The sequence below is a fragment of the Gracilinanus agilis genome, chromosome 5 (assembly GCF_016433145.1).
Source record: "Gracilinanus agilis isolate LMUSP501 chromosome 5, AgileGrace, whole genome shotgun sequence".
Taxonomy (NCBI): domain Eukaryota; kingdom Metazoa; phylum Chordata; class Mammalia; order Didelphimorphia; family Didelphidae; genus Gracilinanus; species Gracilinanus agilis.
The window spans coordinates 216,571,016-216,594,336 of record NC_058134.1 but is presented as its reverse complement, the minus strand read 5'-3'; the positions used below and the strand labels follow the sequence as shown (position 1 = coordinate 216,594,336).

At 48.7% G+C, this 23,321-nt stretch overlaps 1 protein-coding gene across 2 annotated transcripts in view; it reads right to left on the bottom strand.

The window, feature by feature from the left end:
• Positions 1–23,321, bottom strand: part of PLA2G6 (phospholipase A2 group VI) — a 33,190-nt gene that overhangs the window by 5,262 nt on the left and 4,607 nt on the right. Inside the window, exons 3-11 of one of the 2 annotated variants that reach the window (XM_044677632.1) lie at positions 17,120–17,335; positions 15,160–15,343; positions 11,539–11,726; positions 10,737–10,833; positions 10,058–10,240; positions 7,510–7,618; positions 5,934–6,077; positions 2,507–2,585; positions 122–285 (exon numbers count right to left, since the gene is read on the bottom strand). In XM_044677632.1, the coding sequence (XP_044533567.1) occupies positions 122–285; positions 2,507–2,585; positions 5,934–6,077; positions 7,510–7,618; positions 10,058–10,240; positions 10,737–10,833; positions 11,539–11,726; positions 15,160–15,343; positions 17,120–17,335 (1,364 nt within the window). The remainder of the gene's footprint in view (positions 1–121; positions 286–2,506; positions 2,586–5,933; positions 6,078–7,509; positions 7,619–10,057; positions 10,241–10,736; positions 10,834–11,538; positions 11,727–15,159; positions 15,344–17,119; positions 17,336–23,321) is intronic. The other variant, XM_044677631.1, reaches the window with a different exon arrangement.

Genomic DNA, 23,321 nt, shown 5'->3' with positions numbered 1-23,321 from the left:
TGCCTAGCCCTTACTGCTCTTCTGCCTTGGAACCAACTCTAAGAGGGAAGGGAAGGGTTAAAAAAAAGTGAGGCTCAGCCTGGAGGACCCGGAGCCCAGGCCCCCTCTCCCACATCCTCACCATGCTGGATGGCCAGGGCCAGGATCCCCCCCGTGCTGGTCCCGGCCACCCAGTCGAAGAGGTCCTTGGTGGGGATGCCGGCAGCCTTCTCGATGGCCATAAGCAGCTGGATGAGCACGAGACCCTTCACTCCTCCTCCGTCCAGACACAGCAGGTGGTCATGGCTTGAGGGGAAAGGAGGGATGTGAGAGGGAGACCAAAGGCCCCGGCTGCCCCAGGGCCTGGCCAAGAGCTGTCCTGGTACCCAGGAGCCGATCTCCAAGTTCCAATCCTGCCTCAGACATTTCCCCACTGTGAGACCCAGGGCAGGTCACAGACAAGTGTGACTGGCTGGGGATTCCACAATGGGAGGATCATGCAGGGTCTGCACTGGAGAAGCCCCTATTCACCAGACTGGAAACGGGAGCAGCCCAAGAGGAAGCCTGAGGAGTGGTGGGGGAAGGGAGCCAGCCCAGGTGGGTACTTGGGGGGGCCTCTGGGGCCCCACGCCCCTCCCACCAGAAGTCTATCTACCAGGCCTCCCTCAGTCCTTGATGGATCCTAAGGCAGGGGCATCTCTAAGGGATGCAGAGGGGCCTCTTGGCCTCCTTCTCCCCATTGTTTCTTTGTTTCATCAGATTTCCAGTTGGAAGGGCCCTCAGAGGCAATGAAGCCCAGACCTTGCAGGGGGAGATGGGTCTGGGCCCAGGGGTGCATGCAGAAATGTGTGACAGCCAAACCCATCTTTCTAGAACTCTGGGAGAGATGTAGTATGAATGTTTTCAAACCCATTTTACAGATGTGGAAATCCTAGCCCAGAAAAGTGACATGATTTACCCAGAGTTGAAACTGAAATGTGAACTTGGGTCTCTTGACTCCAGGCCTGGAAACAACTCTGTCTCTCTGGTCTAAAGACTCAGGGGGAGGAACAGGAAGCCAGGAAGACCCCCTCCTGGGACAGGGTTGGGGATAGCCCTGGGACTTGTGGGGAGAAGAGCCACCTGAGGTCTATGGAGGCGAGCATGGACAAGTCAGGCCACAAGTATCCCCATGAAAGGTGGTACAGTGGGGAGGGCACCACATTCCAGCCCAGGAACCTCAGCTCCCATCCTGGCACTCCTGCCCACCTCCAGGTGACCAGTGGAAACGTCCAGAGCCCATACTCAGAGGGGGCTACTACCTGAGCTAACCTGGGCCACCCAGTATCCTGGTTGAAGAGCTGCAGTCAGGGAGTCCACTGCCTCCGAGAAGCCCCTTGCCCCTAGCCCAGGAATTCTCTTCAAGGCCAAGCAATGCAGGGCTCATGCCACTCTTGCCCAAGGTCCTTCAAAGACTGTCAATTATGCTCCTCCAGCCTTCTCTTTGGCAGACTCAGTATCCCCATTTCCCAGCTAACCTTCCCATGGCACGATGCTGCCCTGGCTACCCTCCTCTTGCTAGAGACTCTGCCTCCAATCTTGCCCCACATGTTCCTCCCACACTGGGCACTTCTTTGGTTTACTTCCAAGTGGCCCTTTCTGAGAAAGAAACAAATGCTCCTTCCCCAACCCAGTGATGAAGAACAACAATTTAGCAAAAGCCTTGCATTCTGGGCACCAGGTCCAGTTTCATCTTCCCAAAACGTCCATTTTCTCTCATTGCTCCCCTACTCAAGAATCTTCCATGGCTACCCATTCTCTACAAGAAAAGCCTCATTCCTGTTTTCCTTTTTCTAACTTCTGGGAGCGAAGGGGGAAACTCTGTGCTGGAGTTCAGGAACACACCCGACACATGTGTGCACACTCACCCAGATTGTCACCCACACACACATTTTCTTCCTCCCCATCCCAAGTACCCACATGACTCTGGCTTCTGGCTTAAGAGGAGGCCCACACATTCAGAGCTGAGATGATGACCAGAGAGGCCACAGCACTCAAGTGTCTCCTGTTCAATTACCACCCAATGACACTAGCCCCCTCATGTCACCCTCTCTATCCCTCAGTTTCCTCATCTGTAAGACAAGACCAATAGCCCTCGTGTGAGCCGCCTTAAAGGGGTACCATGAAGGCAGAAGGAGTTCACGTACTACATAAACTAAACCCTCAATGTCTGTGCTCCGGTGATTGCTACTATTAGACAGGAAACATGCTTCTGAGGACATGCTCCAAAGCTGGCCTACCCTCTCCCCTGGTGCTTGTCCTATCTCCCCTTCCACAGCAGAGGCTCTGCAATAGCAGGCCTGTCTCTTCCGAGGGCCCCCTACCCCCATCTACTTCATATGGGCAGGATGAGTGATGCTGAGAAGGGAGCAGAGTGGGACAAACCCAATGGGCTGGCAGCCCCTTGGGATCTTGGGGGATTAAGGGGCTCTTAAGGGAAGCCCACCTTCCTTCCTGTCCCAGGCCCCCTGCTCTGTCTCTCACTTACGTCCTCCGATCGTCCCTCATGGAGCTCAGGATGAAGTTAGGCTTCCGAGACCGAGAGATGTGGACAAAATCCTGCAGCTCTGGGAGGGCACAAAGGGACAGGGATGAGGGGTCTGCCCGCCGGGGGAGTAGGTCGCCTGCGGCTCTTGTCTGCCTGTACAAGTCACTTTACCTGTGGGGGTCTTAATCTCCCCATCTGTAAAATGAGGTGATGGAGCTCCCTGAGCCCTTGACTTAGAGCAGATGAATCAGAGCTAGGTGGGCAGGGTCCGATGGTTGAAAATATGAGGAGGGTGAGAGCAGGTAGGCCTCGCCTGCCCACCCTCCCCCTCTCACCTCCCATTTCTGGGATTCAAGGATTTTAGTTGGAAGCAGACTCAGAGATGCTGAGTCCTAGAATCTAGGACCTCAGAGGCCATCAGGGACACCCCCTGCATTTTACAGAATAGGCAGCAGGACCAGAGAGGCCACGTGATTTGCCCAAGCCACATAGCTACTAAGGGTCCCGAGTCAGGATTTGAACTGAGGTCTTTCTGACTCCAAGGCCAAGTCCCTGAGCCCTTCAGCAATGGCACCTCCACTCCAGGCACAGAGACAGGCAGCGACTTGTTCAGAGCCATACAGTAAGTACAAAAACCAGGACCTGAGCCCAGATTTTCTGACATGCCATTGTCACTGCCCTACTGTGTCCGGCTCCTCACAGCTTCCCTCATGCTCCCTAGAGCAACTGGGGGAGTGCCCTCCAGGTGGGGCCACAGGACTTTTCCTGTCTCCCCTCAGATTAGCCAGGCACAGTTCTGGGTCCAAATCCAGACTTAATCAATGTGGAGAACTCCTGGTATGAAGAGTGCCCCCACCCCCTCCACACTGATGTGGAGCTTTGCCCCAGGAGAGGGTCTCAGAGGCAGGTCTTGACCCAGGGCTTCCTGCTTTGGCCTTGAGATACCATGCAGCCAGTGGGCTTCCAAGGGGTTCTCTGCTGGGTTCCTGCATCTTCCTACTCTTTAGGGAGGATGGGAAGGGAAAGACAAAAGCTTCCCCCTAGCCCAGCCCTGGCTCATTCTCACATTCCTACTGTGGACCCCCATGACAGGCTGCTCTGCTACAATCTGCCAGTTCCAAAGGGGCAGCTGAACAGCAGAAGGCAAACCACTATTTGGGGTGGTCTGTTATACTGTCTATGGTATCTTTTCTTTTTTTAACCCTTACCTTCTCTTTTAGAGTCAATATTGTGTATTGGTTCCAAGGCAGAAGTATGGTAAGGACTAGGCAATGGGGGTTAATGATTTGCCCAGGATCACACAGCTAGGAAGTGTCTGAGGCTGGAATTGAACATAGGACCTCCTGTCTCTAGGCCTGGCTCTTTATCTGTTGTGCTATCTCACTGCCCCTTGATCTTGTTATCTTAAGCTTCCCACATCTACCTCTTGAACCCAGACCCTTCTTCACTAATTTCCCACTTGGCAGGAGTAGTCAGACTGGAGTTCAAACCCCAGACCACAAGCCAGATCTTTACAAAGAGCTCCAGAATATTAGTGACCACGTCAGCATCATTCTCTGGGCACAAACAGCAGCATCAGCCCCTCTGTGTGGTTAGCTACAGGATGCCCAGCCAGCAAGGGCTCTAGCAAGCAATGCCCCCGAGAGCAGACCATCCTCTCCATCAAGCCCTGCACCTGGAAGCTGACTTAGGAGAAGAGGAGGGCAGCTCATCTATTCTCCCCTTCTCCTGGAGCACAAGAGAACGTGAGATAGAACTGAGGCTGGAGATGTGTGAGGAGGAGCAGGGAGAGGGGAAGAAAAAGAGGGAGGGAGGAAGTAAGAGGGTGGGGATGGCTGAGAGCCTGGAGCACAGGATTTAGAGATGGGAGGGAACCTAGATCTAGGGCCACACTTTCATTTTGCAGAGCTGGAAACTAAGGCCCAGAGGAGTGAAGAGATTTGCCCAAGGTCACAGGAAGAAGAGTAGAGATAGAATTTGAAACTATACACTCTGACTCTAAATTCAGCAGAATGAGGGGAAGGGGGAGTGACACATGTCATGTATGTGTGTGGGGGGGGGAGAGGAGAGAGGGCCTGGGAGTGGGGAAAGAGAGAGGAGGGAGAGAGGCATAAGAGACAGAGAGAAAGGGGAGGGGGAAGGGGAAAGAGGGAGAGAGAGACACAGAGAGAGAAAGAGACAGAGAGAAAGAGGAGGGGATGGAGGAGGAGGAGAGACAGAGAAACATAGAGAGAAAGAGAGAGGAGACAGGTGGGGCTCAGGCTAAAGCTAATTCTGTGACACTACTGGGCTTCCCGGACTCTCTGTGCCCAGGATGTTACCGTGTGCTTCTGGGTCCCAGGCCCCTCTTGGGGCAGGGTGGCCATCCGGCCTGGCTTAGTGGCTGCCTGTGAAACCAAGAAACAAAAAAGCGTGTCTGTTGGGGTAAGGGGCAGTTCTTGGCAGGGCTTGAAGGAGGAGAAGAGATGGCTCAGCAAGGAAGCTGGCTTCCAACGCCCTCCATCCCCAATGGCCTGTCTAGGCCTGTTCTCATTGACTCCCACTGGGTCAGTCTCAGCAAATCCCTGAGCCTGAGGTCCTGTGAAGCCAGGGTAAGGTCAGTTGTGGTCTGCCCTCCTTAGGAGCACAGGTCCTTCTTCCTGGGCCAGCTCAAATGGGTTAAACCCCTGCAGGGTCCCATAGACTGAGCTAGAACTTGGGATGTCTCTCACGTGAGCCTGGAGCCAGGGATATCAAAGGGCTTAGAACTAGAAGCAACTCAAAATCCTTTAGTCCAAACCCCTCTTCTTACGGAGGAGGAAACTAAGGCCTGAGGGAAGAGAAGGACTTGCCTGAGGACACACTGAAGGTGATTAAAGAGAGACTGGAAAACAGATCCTCAGACTCCAAGTACAGGGTTGGCTCCATCCCCCTGTACCAACCCATGAGCTGAGGCAGGCCTATCAATGCCCCACCAAAAGTTATGGGTCAGAATATCCCAACAAGAGGCCAAGGGTGAGGTCAGTTGGGGCAACCAGTGGCCCTAGGGTGGGCTCTGCTCAGCTGGCTTTGTTCAGGCTCCTGTCAAAACCATCATCCTACAGTGTCCAGGTCTCTAAGAAGGCCTTTGCCTTTATCTTGGGGAGCACCACAATCGCCCTTTTCTTGCCTTCTATCCCAGGACTGTTCTGTTGCTCACCTCCTCTGAGAAGCAGACAAGCTCTCGCCCTGTAGGCACCACATCCCAAGGGGGATGGGATCCTGGGCCTAAAAGGCTGTCCCCACCCATCAGGCCTGAAGGTGTTCTGCTCTCTCCCTCCACCTTTCTATCTGGGAATCCACTGGCTCCTTCTGCCTTCAGCTGTTTTGCTTTAGAGACATCTGAAGAAGTTACAGAGGAGGAAAGATCAGGAGAGGATGGGGATAGAGTAGACAAGGAAGGGCCTACCTATGTCACGAATGGCTTTCCGTTGGGACTGTGGTCTGTCCTGGGAGGATGTGGAAGGCGATGGTTCCTGGGAAACCCCGGGGACTGTTAGGTAATCAGCCCCTATGGTTCTCAGCAAGGCCAAGAGCGAGTTCCTGGTGGCAACTGGTCACGGTTCAAGGCAGGAAGGTGGAGCAGGATCAGAAATCAGAGGCAAGTGAGAGGCTCATTCCACACAAGTCCCCCTTCCCAGCCATGGGCCTCTTGGGGTAGAGGGGAGTAAGAACCGCGGGGTGGCCTGCCCTCTGCTGCTTCATAGACTTCCTTGGGACCCCCAGCCTGAAAGATCCGGGCCCACAGGAGCCACCAGTCACTGGAAGGGATGTGAGAAAGGCTTGGGGACTAAGAGCAAGAAATGGGCAGAGGAATTGGGTGACTTTCTTTCATCATTCATCATCTCTAGGAAGCCAAGCGACAGCAAAGAGAAGGCCTGGGACCCACCAGGCTCCCTCCTCCTCCTGGGATTTTCAACACCCCTGACAGTCAGAAGGGTTAATCCACAAGGCTTCTAGGTTAGGGGAGGTCAGCAGTGTTAGTCTGTTAGCCCCATTTTACAGATGAGGAAACTGGAGACCATGCCACAAAAAGGGAGCAGCCAAACACATTCAGTCTTTCTCTTCCTCTCTCCCTTCCTCCTCTCTCTTTTTCTCCCTTTATTTCTCTCTCCATCTCTCACTTTCTCCTCTCTCTCTCTCTTCCTGTATCTCCCCCCCTCCATTTCCTCAATCTCTCTTCCTCTTTATTTCTCCCTCCCCCCTTTCTCATCTCTCCCTCTCTCCTCTCTCACCATCTCTAAATCTCTCCTTTTTCCTGTCTTTTCCCTTCCCCTCTCTCACACACATCCATATCCTCTCTCAAGTTCCTACCCATGGTCCTCATGAATCCTGGGTAGGCAGAGGTCTCTCTCCAACCTGTCAGAAGTATTACTTTTCACTCTGACTCTTGATCGTACAATGTGTGTGTAGTGTGTACAGTATGTATGACAAGTGTGGTTGTGGTGGATGTGTGCCATAGGGCCTCAGGGTCTGTGGGCATTCCAGAAGTCTCCGAGAAGTCCCTAACAGCATAGATAGTTCCAACAGGAAAGTCCCTGGGAATGGGCTTCTGGAGAGCCGTGGCAGGGAAATGCTTCCCTCCCTATTAGGAATCTCACTATTCTTTTGGGATTTACTTATTTTAATCAATGCTTTTTGGCTGACATATATGTCATGTCTCCCATTAGAATGGAAGCTCCTTGAGGGCATGGACAATTTTTGGCTTTTCTATGTATCCCCAGCACTTAGCAGAGTGTCTGGCACATAGTAGATGCTCATTCAATGTTTGCTGAATGAATGAATGAACCTGCAGGGAGCTTGAGGGTGCAGGTGTAGCTGAGGAAGCAGAATGGTTCTGAAATCAACCTATGGTTGGGGTCCCTTTCTCTTCCTCAGTCTGGGGAGCCTCACAGAATGAGTCAGGGGTGGTTTGGGGGACGTCCTTCTCCCTTCCTCCCTCCAGACCATCCTCACCCAACCCCTCTTGACTGACCAGAACCCACCTTTGGGGACTTTTGATGCAATCAGGGCAGGAGTCTCTCCAAAGTCATTTGGGGCATCCACTTCAGCACCAAACACAATGAGGGCCTTGATCATCTCTAGGTTATCTTTCTGTAAGGTAGAAAGGGAACACAGCAGCTCAGGGAATCCTGGAAAGGGATGGTCTTTTCTAAGCACTGGGAGGGGAATCTCCTAGCAGAGGAGTGACTGCAGATTAGGAGGAGACCTTGGCTTCCAAATATCTGCAGGGCTATCAGGTGGAAGTGGAATTAGATGTATTTCTCTACCCACAGTGGAGAGAGCATTGGGCCTTGAGACAGAAAGACTTGAATTCAAATTCTAAGATGGGTGACCCTGGCCAAGTTACTTATCCCCTCTTAGCCTCAATTTCCTCATCTGTAAAATGGGGATAATAACACCTATATCCCAGTGCTGTTGTTGGAGTTAAATGAATATATGTAAAGCACTTTATAAATGATCGCTCTTATTATTAACATTGAGAAAGGGAAGAGTTAGAAGAAAGAGCCTAAAATATTTGTTATCCTCATTCCCTCTTTACCCCAGCCAGCCATCCCTGCCTTCTGAAGGGTCCTGTTATCACGTCATATGACATTTTCAAGTCAGAAGCCTAGAGATGTGAAGAATTCAGCCTCTCCTCCCTCACTCTGGATTTCCTCTAAAACTGAGGGAATGCCCATCCATAATGTCCTGGGAACCAGCAGCAAGATGGAGGAAGGTCCAGTCATGGGCCCTATTGTAGAAGCCTGGAATGATAGGCCACGAAGGAAGGCCACAGAAACATAAGATATGCCACAATAAACCAAGCCTCCAGGATCCATGCTGTCCTAGAGGCATCAGGTTAACTGTCTGCCCTAATGTCAGCTTCTAAAGGTGACCCCAAACACCTGAGCTTCCCTTGGAAATCCAATCAAAATCTGCTGACCGGAGCCAATGCAGACTTCACTGGTCTCGGATGAGGGCATCAGGAGCCCTGGATTCCAGGCCCAGCTCTGCTGCCTCTCTAAGAGTGATGTCACTGCAATCAAGTCACTTTCCCTCTGGGTCAGTTCATCTTTCAAATGGGGATGATTCTACAACCGCTACCTAGTGCACAGGACTGTTGTAAGGAGGGCACTTCGTAAACTTCATAGTTTTCTACAAACGTTAAGCTATGGTTACCTTTGTACCTGGAAGAACTGTGACTTAGTGTGGCTAACTGCAACTAAATCAGACTTAATCCCTCCACTGACATACATGCTTGGTTGGCTTTGGTAGCTTCTGTAACTTAGTAACTAGTCTCTGAACGCTACTATGGCTGAAAAATTAATCACCACACAGCCAACCAGGGATGTCGTTTTTTCAAATCTGAATTTGGCTGATTCTTCAAATGAGATTTAGAAGCTGTCAGTGGCCCAAAGCCTTTCTAGCTCAGTAGGACCTGAAAACCCAGGATCATGACGAGGCATCCAAGAGGGACTTCTGTGGTGTTGTAATGATTAACCACAAACCAAGGAATTGGCCTAGATGATTTCTAGAATTCTTCCCAGCTCTAACATTCTGTGTCCCAGAACTCTAAGGCCTCAGCCAGCTCGACATTCAATGCTCTCATTATCACTTCAACCAGTGCTGCCCCATGGGGGTGATAAGTTCTATGAGGTGACTATCTGTTGGGAGAATTACAATCTCCCTTTACTTGTCCTAAAATAATTTCCTCCACATTTTGGGTTTGACCCTGTAATTCTACCTGCCAAGACAAACCAGGAACTATTTAAACACAACTATAAAACATTTTTTATACAAATAAAGTCAGGTCTAAACAATAAGAAAAACAGCAACTGTTCATGGCTTAGAGGGACTTTAGAGAAAGCTTAGCAGGACTCCTTCACTTCATTGCACAGAGAAGTTCCAGGATTTACTCAAGGTAACACAAGGAGTAAATGACAGAATCAGGATTGGAACTCAGGTATGCTGACCCACCCATCCCTCACTGTCCTCAACATTCATGCCAGTGTGTGTGTGTGTGTGTGTGTGTGTGTGTGTGTGCCTGTCTTCCAGAATAGAAGCCCAGATGCTTCCCACCTCTCCCATGGGCCTCAGTTTCCTCATCTAGAACAATGGTGCAGGGTTCTGATCTTCTTAGGAGCTCCTTCTGGCTCTCAGGTTCTCCCTCTCCTTCTTACCTTCTCCATCCCTTATCACACCAGGCCTTGCCAGCCACCTTGTTCAGAATGATCCTAATTCAAAAGCGCTCTTAGCTGACCTTGAACTTTCCTCTCAATGATCCTGGGATGCAGGAGTGGCACAAGGAGAATTCTGCCCATTTTACAGATGAAGAATAGGAGTCAGTAAGGCTCCAGGCAACTTGCCTATGCTCACACAGCTAATGCAGAGCAAAGCTGAGGCCCAAAATTGGGCCTTAAGATTCCTGGGCTCTTTCCTCCACACTGAATGCTCAGTAAATAGTTTGGAAGATCAACCGATGCATTATGTAATAAATACTTGCTGGTGGGAAAGACTACGGTGCGACTGCCCATTACTGTTGAGGCTTACCAGCATGGCCAAATGCAGGGGCGTGTTGCCATGCTCCCCATGGGCCCCGGCATTGGCACCATATGTCAGCATCACCATGACACAGTCAAAGCGGTCCCTCATCACTGCCACATGCAAGGGCGTGTCCCCTGAGTTGCTGATGCTATTTACTTCACAGCCCCGGTTCAGCAGCATTCGGGCCATCTGCAAGTGGAGAGAGAGGGTTGGAGCTCCCTACTGCCACCCCAACAGCTGACTTCTGCTGACTGCAGGCACTGTGCAAGGGCTGAATCTTTTGGCTATCCTGCTGCCAGAATTAAAGTGACTCTTCCTAATTTTTTGTTCCATATTGCCATCCATGGTAGTGCCCTCACAAGGACAGCAGTTCATTCAGGAATAGTGGTTCCTCCAATTCATTACTCTGCTGCCTGCCCCCTCTGCAGAGTCAGCCAAATGCCCCTGCCCCTTTACCATTCTTCCACCTCTCTCCCCTCTGACCAAGGGACAAAGAACTCTACTTGGAGAAAGGGATGTCTAGGAAGGACCCAAATCTGGGCAATTATAGGCAAAGAACAGAACTAATCTTGGCAGAGTTGGTCTACTCCCCATCCCCCAGTGTCCATAATGGCCTCTTCTAAATTCGGATTCAGCTGCTGGCTGTGCACCTTGTCTATCTCCCACCCCGATCCTGCCTACCCACCTCTGCGTTTTTGGCCCAATGGAGAGGGATGCCTCCATATCGAGGATCTTTGCTGTGGATCTGAGTGGCATCCATGTTGATGATCATTTCAGCACACCTGTAGAGAGGACAGGTCCCAAAGAGGGGAGGAATGGGCCAATGAGGTCAGGCAGGATCCCTGGGACAGCAGAGGTCTGGGTTCTGCAGGGTATTTTTGCCGTTTTGTCAGGACCCAATAGCAGCTACCTAGTGTCCTAAGTTGGGACTAGAGAGAGTGTAAAGTGAGCTGGAAGTAGCAGGTGAAGGTGGGAATGCCCACTGCAGGGAATCCTGTTCCAGACCACAGACAGTGTGTTATAATGAAGAGCTTGATGGGACCCAGGACACCTCAGGACAAATTCAAGTTCTGCAACCTATTCCTAGGTCTAGGCCCAGAAGTGGCCTCTGAAGTCAATGGGCCCAACTCTCATTTTATAGCTGAGAAAACTGAGGCACACAGAGGTAAAGGGATTTACTCAAGGACAGTGAGTCTCAGAGGCAGGATTTGAACCCAGGTCCTGTGATTCTAGTCAGTTCCATTCCTGGTCCTATGTGCCCAAGTTCAAGTCACTTCTCTCTGCTATTCAGTTTCCTCAGTGCCCAAAGAAAAACCATCTTGGTCTCATGCCAGCCCCAAGGTTTTGGAGAATGTCTGTGAGGCTCTGTTTCCTGCTTGCAGTGTCTTAGAGACCTGGAAGCCCAAGCTCGAGTGGCTCTGGCTGTGACACTCTAGGGGATTCTGGCACTCCCAATAAGGGCCTTCAGGTCCACTGCCCAGACTTACCCTCTCTGGCAGAACTTCATAGCTGTATGGATGGGGAAGCCGTGTTGACCCACAACATTGCTACGGGCGTTACACAGCAGCAGTACACGCACCATTTCTGGCTTGCCCAGCTGGCAGGCTAGGTGGAGCGGCGTCTGGCCTTTGTTGTTGACTTGGTTCAGTCCAGCAGAAGGGTTCTTCCCTAGGAGCTGGTGATAGCCCAGGATCAGCCATGGACAAAGACCCAAAAGCCATTAGGGCCCAGAAAAGCCTACTGCTCAGCCCAGCCCCTACCATCCAGCTGCCAGGCTGCCCATCTTTATCTAGGGAACAGCAAAAAGAGGCCAAGGAGGGATACAAAAGCTGGGGAAACTGTCGAGGGACTGGCAATCAAGATGGTCTGGAGCTGAGTTCTGACATAACCATGGGCAAATGACTCCATCCCCTCTTGGCCTCATTTTCTCACTTCTAAGATGGGGAATCTAACAGTAGACACATCAAAGGATGGGGGGGCAGGGTTAGGGGAACGTGCTTTGCGAACTTTAGAGTCCTAAGTAAATGTGAGCACTGATGAAATCCTCATCCCCATCTGGATGCCTACTGGAGGACTCCAAGTCAAGAAGCACAGAAGCTAACACGGGGAATTAAGAACCTCTGCCAATGGTGGGGCTGTGAGGTAGGTCAGTGGATAGAAAGCCAGGTCTAGAGATGGGAGGTCCTGGATTCACATATGACCTCAGACATTTTCTAGCTGAGTGACCCTGGGCAAGTCCCTTAACCCTAATTGCCTAGCATTACCACTCTACTTGCCTTGGAATGGATACTCAATATCACTTCTAAGACACAAGGTAAGGGGAGGAAAAAAAAAAGCTATGACAATAGGAAGAAAGCCAGGAGCCAGAGTGGGAAGCCTAGTGTGGAGCACTGTCACTGGTGTAGACTAGAGACAGCTTAGACAGAAGATCAATGATGAGGATTTTAGCAGTGAACCTACTCTTAGCATGGAGGTCAGAGAGTATAGAAGTGATAGGTCATTTCCATTTTCTAGGTCTCTGCTGGGGCTCTCAATTTTTCTTCATTTGCCTTTATAATAATTTCATCCTTCAAAAGGCAGAAGAGCCAGGGACAGCTGGGTGGCTCAATGGATTGAGAGCCAGTCCTAGAGACAGGCAGTCCTGGGTTCAAATCTGGCCTCAGACTCTTCCTTAGCTGTGTGACCCCTGAGCAAGTCATTTAACCCCCATGGCCTAGCCCTTACCACTCTTCTGCCATGGAACCAATACACATTACTGATCCTAAGATGGAAGGTTAGGGTTTAAAAAAAAAGGCAGAAGAATCAACAAGGAGAAATTCTAGTCTAAATCTGATTCTTACTAGTAGGGGGAATGGGTTGCTAGTCATGAAAATGAGTGTTGGTGACAGAGGAGAGGAAGATTTCAAAGGGTTCAGAGGAAGGAGGTGTTGGAGAGAAGGACAAAAATTCTATAGAAGTTAGTCCAAGACCAGGAGGGAGGGAAAGAACTCAAGAATTGACTTCTGAACACAGTGGAAAACAATTTGACAGGAAAGAACAAGGGGATGTGTCCAAAGATTCTGATGTGGACACAGGAGTCTCATGAAACCACTGAGATTTTTAAAATCCAGACAGAAGATGGAAGCAAGAGCAGGTCAGGAGGCCAACCATAAAGACCCAGCACCATTCTATAAGAACAGTGTCAGAGGGTTGATCCTCTGAATGAGCCAGGGTTGGGAGGGAAGCAAAAGTCCACCAAAAACGTTGGCCAAAGCCACCCTGGAGAAGAGAGAAGGCATGCAAAGGGACAAGAACATTTGCTCTACTTCAGGATGGGTTTGGGATGATGACAACTTGGGATGCCAGAGAGAAGACAAAGCTGCTCGGAGTTTTGTTTGCTTTCTTTTCTAAAGAGAATGATCTTTGGACAGCAGAGAACAGAACAAATAAGGATTATAAGAGGCAATAAATACCCAAGATACAGAAGTCAATAGCAAAAGATTACTAAACTGCCCTGGATGAGTTCAAGTCTCTTAGTTCAAGGAATAATCACTTTCTCAAAACTAAAGAACTGAGAGATTATCCATAATCCTTTAAGGGAGAAAAGGAATGGGTGGGTGGATGGATGGATGGTGGATAGACAGATGGATAGGTGCATGGATGGGTGGATCTGTTCCAATTATCAAAGCAAATAAACAAAACAAAGTCCCCAAAGTATAGGCCAGTGGTCTTGAGTTCTATTCCTGGCAAAATGTTAGAATGCAATAATTAATCAAATGAATATTGAGTGAACATTCAGAAAAGGAACCAGCAATCCCAAAGAGCCAGAAGGGTTCCATCTTGAATAAGTCTTTCCTTTTATGAATGGGTTAGTAGACTGGTAGGTCAGGGCAATCTAATAGACACAGTTTACCTAAATTATGGCAATGTCTTTGATAAGTTTCATAGACAGGTATACAGTGGGGGAACAAGCTACCTTATTCTAGGAAGTGAATTTCTACGAATGAAAGAATTTTTCATACTGTTATCCCAACATTGGTACACGGTTGGCTTTTGGTCAAGTAAAAAACTTTAGGTCTTTTCCACAGAAATGGCTATTATGTTAGGTGTTCTCTAAACCTGTATTTGGGATTTCAAGAATCTCAATGTAGGACCTTCTATCACTCTCTCCTAAATTTTATCTTGTTCAATATTTCATCCATCATTCATTTTCTTAATGTTGATTCAGTCATCAAATATGGCAGTAAACTCTTCCTGCTTCTTGCCATTTGCATCTCCTTCCTTGCCTTATCTCATGCTCAGGACTTGCCAGGGTTCGGTAATAATTAGGGAATTTGCTTCCCTGGAGATCCGTAAACACCCATCTGTCAAGGACTAATTGGCTTCACTCTGACCTGGAAGCGGGGAGGGAGGCAGAGACTGAACAACATGATTTCTTGAATATTCCAGTCTAAGAGCCTGGTTTTTCCTTATACACACAGATGTGTATTCTATGTACAATATGTGATTTGATGGCTATGAGGAACACTGTATGAAGATAGCCCCTCCACCACTGCAGACCACTTGCCTTCCTGACCCCTGAGAGGCTAAAGAGACTTGCCTGGGCCTGATTGGGAATCTCCCTTTTTGCTGTAACTTGAGGTTTGGGGCAGGTTTACAAATAACTTCCCTAAATCTATGTCACTAGTCTGTCCCCAGGCCTCCTTTCCCTCAAGAAGGTCCCAAGGGAATACAATGAAAGAGAAGCATTCTTTACCACTTTCCTGGCACAAACACTTAGCACTAACCAGGGGCCAAGTTCCCAGAATGCTTTAGATCAGAACCAAGGCCAACAGAATTGCCACATTTCATCTCAGGGCTTGTCTGATTGAGGGGCTTTAGCAATGGGTAGGACTTTTTAGAATTAGAGGGCTAGGGATCCCCAGACTGATGTAGGTACGCCAAGAGTGAGGAACAATGCTGCAAATGGCAAGGCCTGAGACCCACCCATGACAAAGAAAGAAGAGCAAGAACCAAAGAAATAAGTCCAGCTCCAAGGACCCTGGAAACATCTATCTGGCCCTGCTCTGCCCTGTATGCTGGTCCCAGGTCTCTGCGCCTCCCCATCCTCCTTCTTGCTCCTCTCTCACCTGTAGCACCTGAGGATTGTCCCCTTGAACAGCATAATGGAAGGCGGTCTCCCCGTTGTTGTCTGTGACATCCATGCGGGCATGACAGTACTGGACTAATTCCACCAAGCTCTCCCCATCGCCCTTTCGGCATGCCAAGTGCAAAGGTGTGCACCCCTCCTCATTCTCCTTGTTGTTGGCACAACTGCAGAAGACCCCAGGGAAGAAAGCGGCATGAGTGGGCATCATGAGAGGAAGGAGCATAGACAAGATAATCACAGCAGCACAGATCTCAAGCCTCATACAGTGTTAGCTAGGCTCAGGGTCAATTTGTATGCTTCTTTAATGTTCTGGATCAACATTTTTAGAAAAATTCAAAGCTTCAACCCCTAATTTTTAACAGATTTTTTAAAAATCAAAGTTTGGATTGCAATTTGTTTGTTTGTTTTGAAAGCCCTTAGCTTCTGTCTAAGAATCAATATAAATATCAGTTTCTGTAGGAGTGGAAACACAGAAGAAAAACAACTGCTTGATCACATGGATTGATGGGGACATGATTGGGGATGTAGACTCTAAACAATCACTCTAATACAAATATTAATAATATGGAAATGGGTCCTGATCAATGACACACATAAAACCCAGTAGAACTGCTCATTGGCTACGACTGCAGGGGGGTGGGAGGAGGGGGAGGGAAAGAACATGAATCATGTAATCATGGAAAAATATTCTAAATTAATTAATCAATTAAAAATTTCCAAATTGAAAAAATAAGTATCAGTTTCAAGGCAGAAGTAGTAGAGGTTAAGTGACTTGCCCAAGGTCACATAGCTAGGAAATGTCTGAGGCCAAATTTTAACCCAGGACCTACCATCTCCAGGCTTGACTATTTATCCACTAAGCTACCTAGCTGCCCCATAATTTGTTTAAAAAATTAAAAAAAAAAAACCTAACTTCTCACTCTCAGTTCCCAGAAGCACTGATTTTAAGTTGGAAAGGACCACAGAATACATCTGGACCTTTCCCATCCCCAAATCCTTTCTACAACATCCCCACCACATAACCCTTGGGTGTTTGATTGGAGATTTCCAAGGAGGGCTGCTTTGAAGGAGGCAGAATGCTTTGTGACCTTTGAGCTTCACTGTTCTAGGAGACAAGGGTATGGTGGTGACGAGCCACCCTCCCTCCCAAGGCACCTCTAAGTGGAAGGAAAGGTTCCCTTAGGTTGAGATGAAATTGGACTCTCCCAAACTTCTCCCCCCCCCCAAATTACTGCTCTTGGTTCTTCCCTCTAGACTAGTGGTTCCCAAATTTTTTTGGCCTACTGCCCCCTTTCCAGAAAAAAATATTACTTAGCACCCCAGAAATTAAACGTTTTTATTTTAATAGCAATTAATAGGAAAGATAAATGCACCTGTGGCCATCACCACCTCCCTGGATCGCTGCAGCACCCACCAGAGAGCGGTGGCGCCCACTTTGGGAAATCACTGGTCTAGAGTCAAGCAAGACAATTTCTAGCCCTCTTCCTCAAGATGGTCCTTCCAGGGCAGCTCAAAGAGAGTCATCACAGTGTCACTTGCTCCTTCTCTGACTGCTGAGGGCTCCCAACTGTCACACCTCTTCTCCGCCCCCCCCCCCAACCTGGGGCTTCTCTTTTCCAGGCTAAACAATCAATGTTGTATTGGGTTCATGGTTTTGCTCAAGTCCTTCCACAATAGGGACAACCTGAGTCTGGCCAAGCTGATCTACTCTTGGTCAAGCAGTGGATTAGGATTTCTTGGGGAAATCTCAATCTAGCTTTTTATCACCTGCCTTCCTTTCCCTGCCTCTGAAGGGTAACTGTAGAAAGCCCCATGATTCACCCCTCCTGAAGACCTCTGAAGACAAGTTCATTTTTACAGAGAATTAGGAAGTTTCCAGATGTGTCTAGTACCACAGGCCCTCTCCCATGGACCCCAGTGAGCCCTTCCCAGCTCCTCACTTGATGATTCGGGCGTGGTGAAAGCATTCTCGAATCCCCAGCTCCACAGCCACATGGGCCATAGACCAGCTGGGGTGATTTCGGATGCAGTCAGACAGCTGCTGCAGGATATCGGTTTGTAGCACCTGGGCCGAGCTCTCGTAGAAGGGCTGCAGCTGGGAGGCAAACTGCTGGAAGTTTGCCAAGGCATCAGCCTCTGCTTCCAGCTGGAAGATCCTAGGGGGCAGGAGACGGAGAAGGAATAATGAAGGAGCCCAGCCCTCCCACCTCATCTCTTGCCCTCAGAATCCAGGAGGTCTTGGATACCCTCTTGGCTCTGGGTGCTTCTGATTACTTTCTAGAAGAAGGGGCCTCTTCTAGCTCTAAGGAGAAGAATTCCAAAGCTGTTGCTCCAGAGATATCACTCTCTCCCATCACTAATGAGTCCCATATCAGCAAATCTACCGACCTCTTCTGGGGTGACCACCCCTCTCCCACTCAGTGCTCTTCCTCCCCTGCTTTCCATGCTACTATCTTGCCCAGTTCTACCCTTGCTCATCTGACCAGCCTGTTTCCATCTCCTCCCTGGTTCTTCTTCCTCCTTCTGCCCAATAATGGCAGGGATCCCTTAAAGCTTGGTCTGGATTCAGGAAAGGGGAAGGAAGAAAGTGGATGTCAGGGGCAAGGTGAAACAAGGAGGGGTCTCCCGAGATGAGAGGGCATTGTTCTGTATCCTTGTGTCATCTGTTTCTATCTGCTACACAGATTAAGCCAAGGAGACCACTTCTGATTGACTGTATATAAGAGACTACTTGGGTGGAGGGGATAAAAGAGCTGACATTGAAGCCCAGAAGACCCAAGTTTAAGTCTTGCCTCTGACCAAAGTGGTTTGGTGACCTTGGGCTAGTCATTTAATTCTCAGGGTTCCAGGCAACACTGAGACTATAAACAACAGGGAATATGCTAGGCAGAGGGAGGTTCCTCATGCTGGAGTTCTCAATACTAATGAAATCAAAGATCTAGCTGATCTCCTTATAGAAACAAAGACATCTGCCCTCTTCCCAGGGAAGGTATAGACACAACCTCCCAAGAACTATCAAACCTGACACCTACTGCTCACTGGGAATGATCTGGCTGAGAACAAATGATCCCACTAGAAGGGACTGAAAAAGTAGTGTTGAGGACTATGAAGTCCTTAGCCCCAAGTCCCAATACCACAGACCATGACTATTTCCAGAAAGAAAGAAAGGAAAACTGCTGATTGGTCAAGTAACAGGGGTATCTGACAGAGGATTTTATATTCCTGAATCACAGCCTGAAGAATAGTAATGATGGCAAAGGACAAAAAATCCCTAAGAAGAACCAGTATAAACATGTTGGCTGGAATTGTATGAGTTGATTAAGTGGGCTTTAGATTGAAAAAGGAGGGGAAGGGAGAAAACTGGTCCTACAGATGTGATGAGCTCAGTCTAGCAGAGGAAAGGCAGTAAAAGAGAGGGCCCAAGAATTCACAGCGGATAAATCCAAGATGGAAGCTAGAAACAGACCCCAACCTCAGATATCTCCAAACAAATGTGCAAAATGTGATTACTAAACACAGAGAAAATTACAACTCCTACTGCAAGCAGGCATGTTTGACTTCAATACAGCTGAGTCTTGGTGCAGTGGCATTGTGGGTAAGGTCCAGCTTGTGCCAATCCAGTGATTCAGGTTTTGGGTTGGAATGCAATGAGATCCTCATGAATTTTACATAAAAACCAATAAAAGAAACTTTACTTTTATGAGATTACAGAAGGTATAATTCCCAATTTGGTTCAGATAAACCCTATTCCTCTCTCTCTCTCTCAACAGCAACAGGAATTCCACCAAAACTTTTAAATCTTTTCCTTATGAACTCACAGAATCCTTTATGTTTGTAAATTGGGGATTGTCACACACAAGCCAAGTGCAAGCTGCTGCTGCTACCCCAAAAGGGAGCTCATTTGGGGGCTAGGAGATAGGAACTGGGCCTGGAATTTCACTGTCTGTGACCCTCCTAGAAGGTAAAGTCCTTCCATTGATGCAGGTCAGCCAGCCCCTTCTCAGCAATGTGGACTGTTAGGGCATTGCCCAGAGGGTTGAGATAGGAAAGGATTTCCAGAGGTTTCTGACAGCCAGGAGATATCAAAGGAGAAACAAATAGCTCCTGTCTATTCTACCTACTGTGTCTCATTCAAATGTCTGTCTTTTCAACTTTCCAGCTCTCTATCTAAGAAAGCACCTAGGAAAGACCCATTCTCATTGGTTAGCATGCCTCTGAAAATGGAGTACCCCAAACCAATAATCATCATTGTTACAGCTACCATTTATATAGCACCTACCATGTTCCAGGCACTGTGCTGAGCATTTTACAAATATCTCATCTTTTCCTCAGAACAACCTTACAAGGCAGGTGCTATTTTAGTCCCTTTTTATGGATGAGCAAACTGAGGCACTTTGAGGTTAGGGAACTTGTCCAGGGTCATACAAATGCTTAAGCATGTGAGTCTAGTTTTGAACTTTAATAAAGCCTGAGCTTCTCCACCTAGCTGAATTAATAGAAATATAAGGTCCAGATCAGGGGAGATTGTCCAAAACTACGGTGTTATTAGTATGGGTCAGAGCTGGGATATAACCCAGTTCCCCTTCCTCCAACTTCTTGCTCTGTCCAGTAAGACAGAGAATGGGGAAGAAACCTCTACACAGGCAAATATAAGAACCACAAAGCCAGGATGTGACAAGAGCACGAGGCATACCAAAAAACTGCTAGAGGTGAGAACAGGAACCATTGGGGAGGACTCGATGGTAGACATGACTGGAGTTTTGAAGGATGAGAAGCATTCCAACAAGATAACTTCAAGTAAGGGAAAAGGGCCTCCCTCCTAGCAAAAGGAGCAAGATGTGTTCAAAGTCACAGAGACAGGGAAGTACAGTCCATCTTCAGAGAAAGAAGGCAATCCAATATGGCTGGAGTACACAGTATGGGAAAGGAAGGTGTGCGAGTTAAGGCTAGAAAGGCAGAGCCTAGAATGCCAGGCTTTTACTTAGTAAGCAGTGGACCAAGACCTTTGCCTGTGAGGTACATAGCGGCAATTCCTATTTCTGTCTTGAAATGAGTCAGGATTCAAACCCAGACCACTTTTTAAAACCAAAACAATGGGGCAGCTGGGTGGCTCAGTGGATTGAGAGCCAGGCCTACAGACAGGAGGTCCTAGGTTCAAATCTGGCCTCAGACACTTCCTAGGTATGTGACCCAAGACAGAAGGTAAGGATTTAAAAATAAAATAAAAACAAAATTCTTATTTTCCATTTTAGAATCAATACTAAGTATGAATTCTAAGGTAGGAGAGCAGGCTAGGCACCTCAGGGTCAACACAGCCAGGAACTGTCTGAGGCCAGATTTGAACCCAGACCTACCTTTCTATCTACTAAGCCACCTAGCTGCCCTCCCAGATCACTTCCGAGTCCAAAGCTGACACTCATTTCACTTCACAGGCATCTCTCCCACCCACCAAACTGGTCAGCCATTGAGGAATCTCCCAGAACTAACAGGTTTCCTTTCCAGGGATACATTCCCCAGGGAAGGTCGTGGAGCAGCCTCAGAGATGCTGGTGACTCCATGGCTCCCCACTGCCCTTCCCCGGGGACCTGGATGGAGGTCTCTAGATAAAAATGCGTGGGTACATCCAGTCCCTTTGGCAGAAGAAATGCCCAGCAACCAGGAGGAAAATAGGGGAAGTGGATAGCCCAGGAGGGATTCCTCTGAGTCCTCCAGTGGATGGTAAGGCACAGGACAGAGGCGGCCTGGTACATCTCTGGGGAGCTATGATGACCTAATCCACAGGACTCTGCCTCCTGGGCAACAGCAAAAGGACCTGTGGGCCATCGGGTCCAGTCCTTGCCCTTGACCATCTCCCAAGCCCTTTTTGCCAGCACTGCCTTCAATATGATTAAAGTACTTTTTCTGGGTAATCTGGACTGATGACATATGTGCATATTATCTCCTCAACAGAAGAATGAAGGCAGGCATTGTTTCCACTTTGTATCCCTTGGGCCTGGCACTGGGTGGGGACTTAATAAATGATTATCAACCGACTCAAATGCATCAACTACATCCACAACTATTGTGGAGTCCTAGGTGGTTGCCAGGCTCCCCCATGAGGACCTTGAGACCGAGAACTCTTTCCTCCCTGAACTCAGCCTTGCACAGCGCCCCCTGCCCCAAGACTTGTGGCACTGTACTGTATTTCAAAGAGATGCTGGAGAAGTGCTGTCTGGTCTTATCAAATATTAGAAGTAAATGATTAATTTGTATAAGGAACAAAAATATGGGTGTTATCATAATGCAAACAGCTCCAGCCCATGGCCCAGGCTTCGGGAACCAGATCTGGGCCCATCTGCTGTCATTCCAAGGCTGGGTTAGAGAGTGCAGCCCCACCCCTGCTCACACCAAGGTTGTCCCCATCCATCTCCACCCCTCAACCTATAGACAGGAAGATAAGGGAAAATATCAAAGCAATAAAGGAGAAGACTTGTCTTCTCCTGGCACCATGCCCCCCCCCCCGCCCCATAATTCACATTCAAAATGAGCCCAAGGCTCAGGAGCTAAGAAAATGCTATGTCAGAACTCTGAGGGGGCCTGCGACCATTTGCATCACTCCTCATTGCCTCCCAGAGAGAAAAGAAACTATAAGCTGGCCTCCATGGTATGGGGCTGGCCTGCCTGCATGGGTAAGCTGGTCACCCCAACAGAGTCCTGCTGAACTGCTCATCGCCAGAACGTGTAGTTGCCCTGAAAAGGACAGCAGTGGCCAGACAAAGCTAGGAAGGTCTTCAAATACCAAACTGCTGAGTTTGTATTTGATTCAGAGGCCATAAGGAGTGCCTGAAGCTTCCTGGGCAGAGGAGTGAACAGGTCAGTCCTGAGCTTTACGAAAATCAATGTAACATTTTAAAAACTGTTCAATTGGGGATGGAGGGTGGGGAGAGAATAAATCACATATATTTAAAAGAATACCAAATTGGTAGGGGTGAGGAAGAGAGACTGGAAATTATGAGTCTCCTGAGGAGGCAGCTAGATGGCTCAGTGGTCTGAGAGCCAGCCCCAGAGAGGGGAGGTTCTGGGTTCAAATCTGACCTCAGATACTTCCTGGCTGTGTGACCCTGGGCAAGTCACCTAACCCCCATTGCCCAGTCCTTACCTCTCTTCTGCCTTGAAACCAATACACAGTACTGATTCCAAGACGGAAGTTAAGGGTTATTAAAAAAAAAAAAAAAAGAAAGAAAGAAAAAAAAAGTCTCCGGTCATAGTCTTGGACTAGATTAGCTGGAGAGTAGAGAAGAGAGATGGACAGATGATAAGTGGAGAGGTGAAAGAGATAAGCTAGGGCAACTGCCTGGATATGGTCTTCAGTGGAAGTAAAGAGTGGAGCTTCAGGCCAAGAATGCCAGTCATTTGACCCAACCGCAAGTTAGGAGAGGGCAGGGTTTTAGTTGGAAAAGCCTACAAGACACTTAAGTAGTGATGCCAAGCAGGCAGCTGGAGATGAGGGGCTGAAAGAGATTTCAGGAGACATATACTATAGCTCACACACACACACACAGGCATGGATGATGATCAGGCCAAGGAGATTCAGAAGAATGGGGGCTTGCTAGGGAGTAAGAGAACCAGGGCAGGGCCACAAAAACCCAGGAAGAAGAGAGTATTAATGAGAAGGTGATTAACAGTGCCCAGAACTATAGAGGAGTCAAGAAAGATAAGGGCTGAGAAGAGACCACTGGAAAAGACAACCATCAGAAGAGATCTTTCTGGATCAGTCTAATAACCATTAGGAATCTTTTCTTTACATGCAGGTGAAAGAGGCCTTGCTGAAGGTCCACGCCCTGGTGGGTCCTAGTATTGTCCTCTAAGCTCAAGAAGGAAAAAAAGCAAACCAATCCCTCCCCGATGGAGTGGCCCTCTGAATATTTGAAATCTCTTCTCACCGCACCCCCCCCCATCTTAACATTCCCAACCCCTGCCCTCTTTGTGGTGGCAAAAAAATGGAAAATGAGGAGGTGTCCCTCAATTGGGAAATGGCATTCTAGGCCTGGGGGCACACCAACTACACAAAGGCAGGAGATGGAGCGTGTGTACACTGAACGGCACATCAACCAGTTTGGCGGGCATGTAGAGTGTATGAGAGAAGGCAGCCACAGCTGAACT